Source organism: Corapipo altera, unplaced genomic scaffold (genome assembly GCF_003945725.1).
Source record: "Corapipo altera isolate COAL_440 unplaced genomic scaffold, ASM394572v1 60935, whole genome shotgun sequence".
Lineage (NCBI taxonomy): Eukaryota > Metazoa > Chordata > Aves > Passeriformes > Pipridae > Corapipo > Corapipo altera.
The window spans coordinates 1,110,572-1,120,065 of NW_020885003.1; the positions used below are offsets into that span (position 1 = coordinate 1,110,572).

Genomic DNA, 9,494 nt, shown 5'->3' on the forward strand with positions numbered 1-9,494 from the left:
CCATTCATTATGTCTTGCACTGAGACCACCAGTTAATCCACCATTTAGACATGTTTACACCTACCCACCAATCATTATGTTTCTACATGTGAATGTTCCTGAACTTTATGGAAAAGTGAAGGATTTAACACTAGAACAAACTGAATCAAACCCATTCATGAATAAATATCATGTCCATGCCTCACAGTTCACTTGCTTTTTCTCAAACTCCCCTTCTTAGGAATATGAGCAGCTCTACCCTATGCTCACACTCTCTTTCTGCTTGAAGTCTCTCAGTTCATTACTCTTCTTTCCTCTCTAGTCTCTCTTCATGCTTTACAGCATGTATTTTGTAGCACACACAAAACCAGCTGTGGTACAAGTGTGATACATGTGGAGCTCTGAAAAGAATTTATAATCTCAACTGATTCTCTTACAATTTTCCAGGAGTAAAAAACCTCCACAAAATATTTAATTTTACTTGGGTTTGAATTGGTGTTTTAATCAGTTTCTGAAAAACATAAATTGTGTCATGGTATTTTTTGAGCAAAACAATATATTAAATCAAAGTGAAACCACTGAACATTTAAATTATTCAGAATGTGTTTCTTTTCTATAGTGAAAGGAAAAGATGTATTTGTCTAAAATGTTTTGCCCAAATCTAAGTCTATATAGATAACACCAGATGAAGGTATAAACAAGATTTGTGGGGATAAAGCATTCCTGGTACAGTACTGCTACCTCTAACAGCTGTTTTAGTCATAAGGAGCCAAAGAAACTCAGTCACATAAAATACAAGCTTAGCAGTGTCCTAAATCTAGCACGTTTTCCCCACACCAAGAAACTGCATCAAAAAAAGAAAACCAAACCAAAACAAAAGAAAAATAACAACCAACCAACCAACCAACCAAACACACACACACAAAAAACCAACAACAACCAAAAAACCAACAACAACCAAAAAACCCCCGAGGAAATCCCAAACATATTCCAAAGCAAACAAAGCAAAACAAAATAAAATTACTTACTGTCTTCTTCAACATTTTGATGGCGTAAGGTTTCTGGGTCCCTTTCTGCCTGCATCTGTAGACAATGGATGTAGCCCCACTAAATTAAGAAAAAAACAAAAACAAAAACACAAGAATAGTTGTATATACAACTCTTTGAACTTGTCAGAAAACAGAGTTGCCTAACTGAAACTACATTTTCTATTCCTCCCACTTTGGGCAAAAATACTACACTTTTCTCCACAAATGCAAAAAAAAAAAACCAAACAAACCAAAAACCAAACAACAACAACAATAACAAAAAACCAAACAAACCCCCACACACACAAAAAAACCCCCAAAACAAACCAAAAAACCTCTCTGATGAACCAGTGAACTTCAATAGTTATTCAGCCAACAGAACTTCTGAGAGCTCAGGGTACTTTTTTGGTCACAGCTTTTCCGTCTCCTGACAATTCCTGAAGGTTTCCTCAGGGTATCAAGTGAACATATCTTGCCCCAAACCTGTGGCAACCTATCTTGTCTTTGTTAAGGCAACATTTGCAAAAATTAGTTGCATTGGAGTTTTCCCTAACTGTTGATGGCAGTAATGCTGAGACAGAAAAGACAATTGTTGTGTTGCTCCCTGCCCAGTTGCAAAACCAGCCAATTTTGGGACCAGATGGAGCAAGCAGCACTTTTGGTTAATTCAGTGGAAACTGGTGGGGCTTGTTCATAGCAAAAGTAAACTGGAGTTACATCTTCTGGTTGCCTTCAAGGTGTACTCACTTGAATGTGTTAAATCTGAGCACTCATAACATAAAATTATAACTCTGCTAGGTGGAAGGCACTTCTCTGAGTGGGAGGTTGGGCTAGACATTCTGCAGAAGCAGGCTCAACTTGCTGTGCTTTACTTTTTACTGTCAAGGAAGGGACCAGTACTCTGTCAATTAGTTAAACAGAGAAAAAACCTCTGGAAAACCATACTGACTACAGACTATTCAGATACCACAAAATGAATGCACTGAAGTGCTATGTGTCAGCAAGGAATTTAAGGCATTTTTGAATGCCTTCTGCCCTCAGGAAGTTTGTCACCCACTGTAAGACTCAGCACTTTTGAGTAGCTGCAGATTTTTAAGCTAGAGGGAACTGCAGTTTTCATACATGACTTCCTGAATAACCACTTCAGAACTGCATACAGCAACTCTGCAGTGAGTTAATTTCATATATACCCCACACCAAATTGTATAGCAGATCTCTGAACCAGAGGAAACCCACTTCAATATGTCTATAGGAGACAACCATGAGCTGCACAATGACATGAGCAGCTTTCTTTTGAACAAGCAACAAGAACGGCACAGCCATTCTTGACTATGTGAATAAAGATGTGACACAAGTTTTATTATTCTGAGTGCGGTGCTGTACAAAACTGCCATGCGTGCTCTGCCCCCTCAGCATGGGCACAGGTGCCAGAAAAGGCTCTGAGTAGGCACATCCATATTTTTATGAGTACATCTGTGAGCACAAGAACTGGCATTTGATTGAGAAGATTTGTTCCAGAGAGACCTCTTCATCAGGAAGGATGACCTATGGCAAGGGTTATGCAGTATAATCATTTGAGGTCTTGTGTGCATCACACATAAAGTAATCTTCACTTCATCTCAAATGTTAAAATGATTTGTCTCTCATAACAGTATATTGATAAATGTGTGGGAGTACTGTAAGCTTAAGTGACTCCCAGAATCATTACATGAATTTAATTAGATCTTCTCTCCTTGGCCAAATCCAAGAAGGCTCTATGTAGCAAGTAGAAAAAACTCTACCACATTAAAAAAAACCCTCACATCTTTTAAATACAAACAAAAATGTTAAAAGGTAGAATTCTAAGAACCTGCTGTAATAAGGTTTCTATCTCCAGTATTTCACTTCAGGACTGTAACGGAGAAGTCAGTGCATAAACTGCAAATCACTCTTGTACCGTGCTTCACATATGCAGAGTACAATATAAACATTATAGTTTATATATACTCAGTAGTTTACGTGTGTTCTTACTAAGTAGGTAGCGCACTTTCTAATAATTATTGTATTTGAGTGAGAGCGGAATTAGATAAGCTGTGCAACTGATGTTCCAAATAAATAGGTTACCATTCCTGTGCAAATTTCTAGGTGTTCACTGATGTTGTAGCAATGGAGGGCAGTAACTGTCTCTCAGTAATGCTTGTGCCACTGTTTGCTTTACCAGTTTGTAACCTGGTGCTGCAAAATCTTCAATGTGAATAAGAACCTATGCAGCAGAACACCCCTGATGATTTAACAGCAGTGCCTTGGTGATGAGACAGACAGCTACACCACCAAGGATATTATCACACCACCTTTAACTTGACTGTACCCAAGGCTGGAAGACAGGCAGTATAATGCTTGAAAAAGGAATATGACAGTTTGAGGACACGGGAATTTACAAGAGTGAATCCAGATGAGCAGTTTGACATCAGCCTCACTGGTCACTCTTCAAAACACACACAGAGGGACTACTTTAGAAATTATTCCCTGTTGCAGAGACTTCCGACAGCACATCCCTGGAGTCCTAATTTGGGGAAATATTTATGACAAAATATCACAGGACTTGGAAACATTTTCAAGGAGTTCACTTCTAGTTTATGTGTCTATGCCCAGCTCTGACAGTCATGTTCCCACCAGCCAGGAAAGAGATCACCAAGGTAGCAGTTAACATTGCCGTATCTTCCATGCCAGAAACCAGCACTGGAACTCAGGAACAGGATGGCAACCTGCTTACACCATGCCTGGTGCAAAACTTAACAGAGAACTACTACTAGTGTAGACCTGACTCCTTGTCTGTTTGGTGATAGCAGGATCTCTTTGCTTCTCCCCATTTGAAAAAAAAAAAAAAGGTGGTGGGAGGTGGTGGGGTTTTCAAGGGCAGAAATCAGCCTATGGGTCTTAACGTAAATGTTCAAACAGAACTGCCTCATGCAAATAAGGGCTTATTTTGGCTTCCTGCTTGAGCTCAGCAAGTTTTCTGCTGAATCAGCACATACAGCTTTCCTGAGACTGTGTGACTTAGAAGGTCACCAGTTGGAGCAATTCAAGCTTTCACCACCAAAGAGCAATGGGAAGATTCAGCTGCAAAAATCTCACGTGCAACTGAAAAGCTGCTAACCTCTTGCCCTTATCCTAAGCTTTTTCACATCAAACCTTGACTGTCATCAACTAGGCTCTCAGAACCTCTTCTGGAATTTGCATCAATGGAAAATTTCTTTGATACATTTGGTCAGAATACACAAATATGCAGAAACCAAGAATTCTTGTGGCAACATGCCACTTTCCTCAGGCGTGGAATTCATGGCGAGATAGGAAGACCACAAGGCTCTCAATGTCCCATTTTCTGCAGGTGGTGTTTCCTTTCACCTAAGTGATAAATATCAATAGTGCTATAGAAAGAGATCACCTAAATTCAAAGGTTAAGGCACAGATTTGATAAGCAGCAGATAACAACACTGCAGCATTAACAGTTTAAATGAGAGGACCCTATGAAGAAACTGAGAGGACCCTAAGCCCAAGCAGCTACTATCACTTGCAGCAGTACCTTGCAGTGTGTGACTGACAAGAAACTCATTCCAAATTCAGCCCAGAAGCCAGAAATTAAGCCTGTCATATTCCATAAGATTACTCACTGTATTGTGTTTGTCTATTTGGAATTGATTCTGTTAGTTCTTCCCTCTTTATAGTCCGTGAATATATACATATGTATCTGTCTTTGCACATATTTGTACAGATTTATACAAAATATTTGATTATGTATATTTGTGGATGTAAGCATGCATTTATTTGCCTCTAAAGAAAATTAGGCTTAAAGGTGCATTCAGCGGCTGCTGCTTTTTTGCATCTCTGCCTGTAACAATCTACCTGAACTCAAAATATAAATTATTTGAAGTTGGCTGGAACAATACCAAAAAAAAGGCATATTCTCCAAATTTGTAATTGGCCAAGTTAGAGAATACTATTTAAAATTCCTTCATGGTTGAAAATGTTGTTGTTCTCTTTTACTGACATTCATGTTTCTGTTTGGAAAGCTGCTTAACAATTCTGTTAAAGATTTACTTTTAAAAGCCCGGGTATAAGTGTGAACATGCTAAAGAACAACAGCAACAACAACTACTAAAAACCCAGATAATTTTATTGCATGTGGCATATACTTTACTACATAAATGTACTTTTATACTCAGTTTTGAATTTACAAAAAGCCTAAAAATAATGTATACATCTTAACTACTTTGTCAGAATGAACAACCAAAGCACCACCTAAAATGAGGCCAACAACTCATGAGAAAGTTTATGATGTCCTGTGCATGGAATGTATCACAGCTGTGACACAAAAAAGTCAGTATTAGCACAGAAATAGTGAAGTACAAAATACTGAAGTACAAATACTTCAGCACACGATAAACTCACTCATTAGTCAAATGATTGCCTTAAAAATTTAAGGTATTAAAAGTGCCATTTAATATGTGAAAATAGACTAAGATTTAATGACTGATCTCTGCATTTGCATTGCTTTCCACACAAATTCAAAAAAAATTTTTGAAATATTTAAGATATATGTGCAAAACTTCTCCCCCCCTTCCCCAATATACAATTTGTTGAGTGTTATGGATTATTTTTCTTCTTATTATCCTCACATGTTACTGAATTTCCAATTAGTTTAGAAGGACACTGTTTTAGAGGATGGACAGTGGCACCACAGTGCCCTGCCTGTGCTACAGAGTCCAGACCGTGAAACGGAGAGAAAAGGCATGGTCACACTTCAAATACATGCAGTCAAAAATAGTGATGTCAGCACAGATGGAAGGAAGGCAGAGGCGCCCAGGAGGGGTGTTAAGGAGGTGGAAGTGATCAGCAGAATTTGCACATAAAGGAGAAGATGGAATTTGCAGGATCCCACAGTGTAGACTGGCAGAGAGACAAAAGGCAAAGCAAGAAAAGAGAGAATTTGACCCAGTTTGGAAAAAGCCTTTCTTCCCCAAACCCACAAAAAGCTTCTGCCTCTGATACAGGAATGGCGACCAAAATGAAATGCAGCCATGTGTTTACTTGCTCATAGTAATTAGGACAGGTGAATTCCTAGAGCTGCAGTTTTTATAATAAAATAAACAGACACTGACTTTATTTTACTGGAAGAAAGATATGTGGTCTTTTCAAAAGTAGGTCAGCATCTCCACACCATGCTCCCTCAACCTGGGTTTTATACTGCCTTTTGAATCAACTCAGGACTAATACAGTCCTCTATGTAATCTCCTGCAAATTTCATTTAGATTAAATTCTTTAAGTTCTGAATTGATTTTTGAAAAATAAATTGATTTGTGCTTCATGCAGTCAAACAATGATTACACAATCTAATTTGTCCAAAACAAGTCAGGTGAAAGAATGATCAGTCCCCAAAAAACTGTACTTGGTACAAAGCCATGGAAATCTGTGCTACCAAAACTGCAGTAACAGGTCAAAATCCAGTATTGGTTTCCACAAAGAATACTGATTTTTTTTGTACAGTTTACAGAAGTATAAAGTTAAACCACATTAATTTACTCTTCCTTACATATAAACTAGGTCAAATGCATTTATAGAAGTGAAATTACTGTTCCTAGACTTCAAAATTAAATGTCCTTTTTGAAGTTAACTACTGAAAAAAACAAACAAAAATAAACAAACAAAAAACAAACAAAAAAAGAGACAAAGCTCTTGACACACACAGAAATGAAAATAAAATAAAAATGCATACTCCATGGCATTACTGCTATTGGTTTCACTTAGAAAAGCACATACATGCAAATTAGGAAATTCTCACAACTTTCGTTTCATGTGAAAACAATTCTTAAATTATTCAAATCTAATCTAAAAGCTTCTTCTAAACACCAACACCAACATATAAAGGACTTACAGGCAACTGCACACAATGCAGCCCTCCTTTCCCCCTCATTATTTTACAACTTGTAAAGAGAATGTAAAATTTCAAAAAACGTACATAACTTAGGAGAAGGAAAAAACCTTTGAACTCCCACATCCTACCAGGAATGAAACTAATCTTTAAAGAAGGCAAGGTTAGTGGAAAAAGCATACACAGTTCTGGAAAAGAAAGCTAATTCCATTGCATTCCAAAGTTCTGGCTGGTTTGATTTTGAGAATGAAAACATGATTTTGAGAATGAAAACATCCATACCTTTTCAGTTTTTCATTCTGTGACTTTAAGCTGCTGAGTTCGTTTTCTAGTATTTGAGGTGAAAAGCCTTTTTAGCAATTGATTTCTGTTCAGGCTGGCCTGCAAAGGCAGTGCAATAAACCAACAATATATTTTTTATATTCAGCCTTCACTGCATTCAGCAGACAAACAAAAGGAGCACAACAAAAGACATAGACCATTTTGAAAGAAGCTGTAATCAAACTAGTGCTTGCCAATATTCTTGAACCCATAACTGCTACAGATAACAATTTGTAGAACTGTAATCTCTTAGACGTGGTCTAGGTTGGCTGGTGAAAAACTAATTAAAATACAGGAGTCCAAGCCACTCCTGCTGTGGTGGCTAGACCAGCAGCTGCTAATTCCTGCTGGGATTGCAGCAGTATATTTCTAACTCACTTCCAGTGGGGCTTCTCCTTCAAGGATTGCAGGAAATTTATAGAAAAAAACTTCTATTCCACAAGCAGTCTAAACACTCTCTTGTTACACCTGGAATTACTGCCTTTTTAAATAGCAGACTTTCAGTTAGGAGTCAAATTAGCTTTAACTTGCATTGTCTAATACCCATGTTAACATCTGATTATTTCCCCCATCTCAAATGCTACTTAAATCTGTCGAGCTGGTAGATAAATACTGAGAACCATAAACAGACTGCGTCTGTCTTCCCTGCCTTTCATTAAATAGAACCAGCTGACTCAAACTTACTAGAAGTGCAAGAATCATTATGTCAGACATTGATTTAAAAGCATGGAAGGAAAACTTAGACTACACTGAATTTCAGAGGTTACTACTATACTGTGCGTACATTGCGCTCCTCAGAATAACTGAACTTTCAGAAGGTTTGTTCCTTCAGTAAGACTGCTGAAATGAAGATATGAGGTGAAGATCAGAGTACTTCCTACAGCACTGAGTAAGAAAAATATATAGAAAATATATTCACTATTTCCTCTTTTTCCTGTAGCCTCTTCAAAAAGATGAGTTAGACTGCACGTAAGAAAAGCTGTATTTCTAAAACAGCAGGCAAGTTCTCAACAGGAAAACCAATTTCTTTGCTACCAAGTCTGGAAAAAACCTGCCACTGAAAGTTGGCTGAAAATGGACTCATAATAGTGTGAAGTTGACTTTTCAACATGAAGTTCACGAGTCCAACAGATCCTGAAACTGATTTTGAATATTTTATTTAGAACTGAGTTTTATTTGAGAGTACTATTCTCTCTTCAGGGACCAGGCAGTACTTACCTACTCACATTTAGGCAGTTCAATGAAATAGGGAGAACAAAGAAAAGGAGGTAGAAGAGTGGACAAAGTAAAGTAATTTTTAAGATCGCATGCATATTTTTGTCCTTGGTACTGAATTTTGGACACAGTGAGGCATGTTTTCAAAATCAGGTGCTTACACTATCTGTGTAAGATGCAGACCCAAATCCTTGGGTTGGCGGTCTTCGACATATTCTTACAGCCAAAGATGCTGTGCCTACACTTCCTGTCCATGTGACATTCCCTGCAGCTGCTGGCCCTCTCTAAGCACAACACGAAGCCTGATGACTGAAACAATGAACACAGCTTCCCTGGAAACATGTCTTACTTTAAACACCATTTAAAACACTATCTCATAAGCAGCACTTTTTTCTTCTCCTCTTAAAAGATACTGATGAAGAATAAACATCGTTTATTCAATCCTAATGAAGAGTACATGTGAGGAGAAAGAGCACTGAGCACTAAAAACGTTGTAAAACCTTCTGAAGTGGGTTGCAAGACCTTCCTTCCTGGGTCATTGCAGAATTACCTGCCTGTTTTTTCTCTGGTGACACATTCCTTCAAGAAGTGTTTTAAACAGCCTGTACGCTGAGCAGGTGTCAACATCATTGATTACTGCTCCTCATGATAATCTCCAGGTGCAGAAGGCAAACTGGCCTTTTCACTAAATGACAACATGTGGTAGTATGAACATCTTCACACATATGTTAATAACTCTTGGTTTTCCTGGTCGAGGGAAGGGGAGTAGAACAGAGGTTATGAACTTTTAACATCTTGCCCTGTATATAAAAAAGTAACCTTTTAAAATCAGATAGGGGAAAACTCTCAGCTATTCATGTCTGTATAGCTTAATCCAGCTTTGAACAAACTTCTTAATCAGCTAATTTAGGCCTAGTCATTTTTGGGATTCCACAAGCTCTTGTGCCCATGGTTATCCTGAATAGCTCTCATTTTGGTAAGCTACACAGCTTTCCCCTTGAGGTTTTGTGTTCTCCTGAATCATCAACTCCTGTGCAATGGCT

At 38.0% G+C, this 9,494-nt stretch overlaps 1 protein-coding gene across 1 annotated transcript in view; it reads right to left on the bottom strand.

The window, feature by feature from the left end:
* CAMK4 (calcium/calmodulin dependent protein kinase IV) overlaps positions 1 to 1,082 on the bottom strand; it is an 88,349-nt gene extending 87,267 nt beyond the window's left edge. The window contains exon 1 of the mRNA XM_027667220.1: positions 1,008 to 1,082. Within this exon, the coding sequence (XP_027523021.1) occupies positions 1,008 to 1,022 (15 nt within the window). The 5' untranslated portion in view covers positions 1,023 to 1,082. The remainder of the gene's footprint in view (positions 1 to 1,007) is intronic.
* Between the last annotated feature and the right edge of the window lie 8,412 nt (positions 1,083 to 9,494).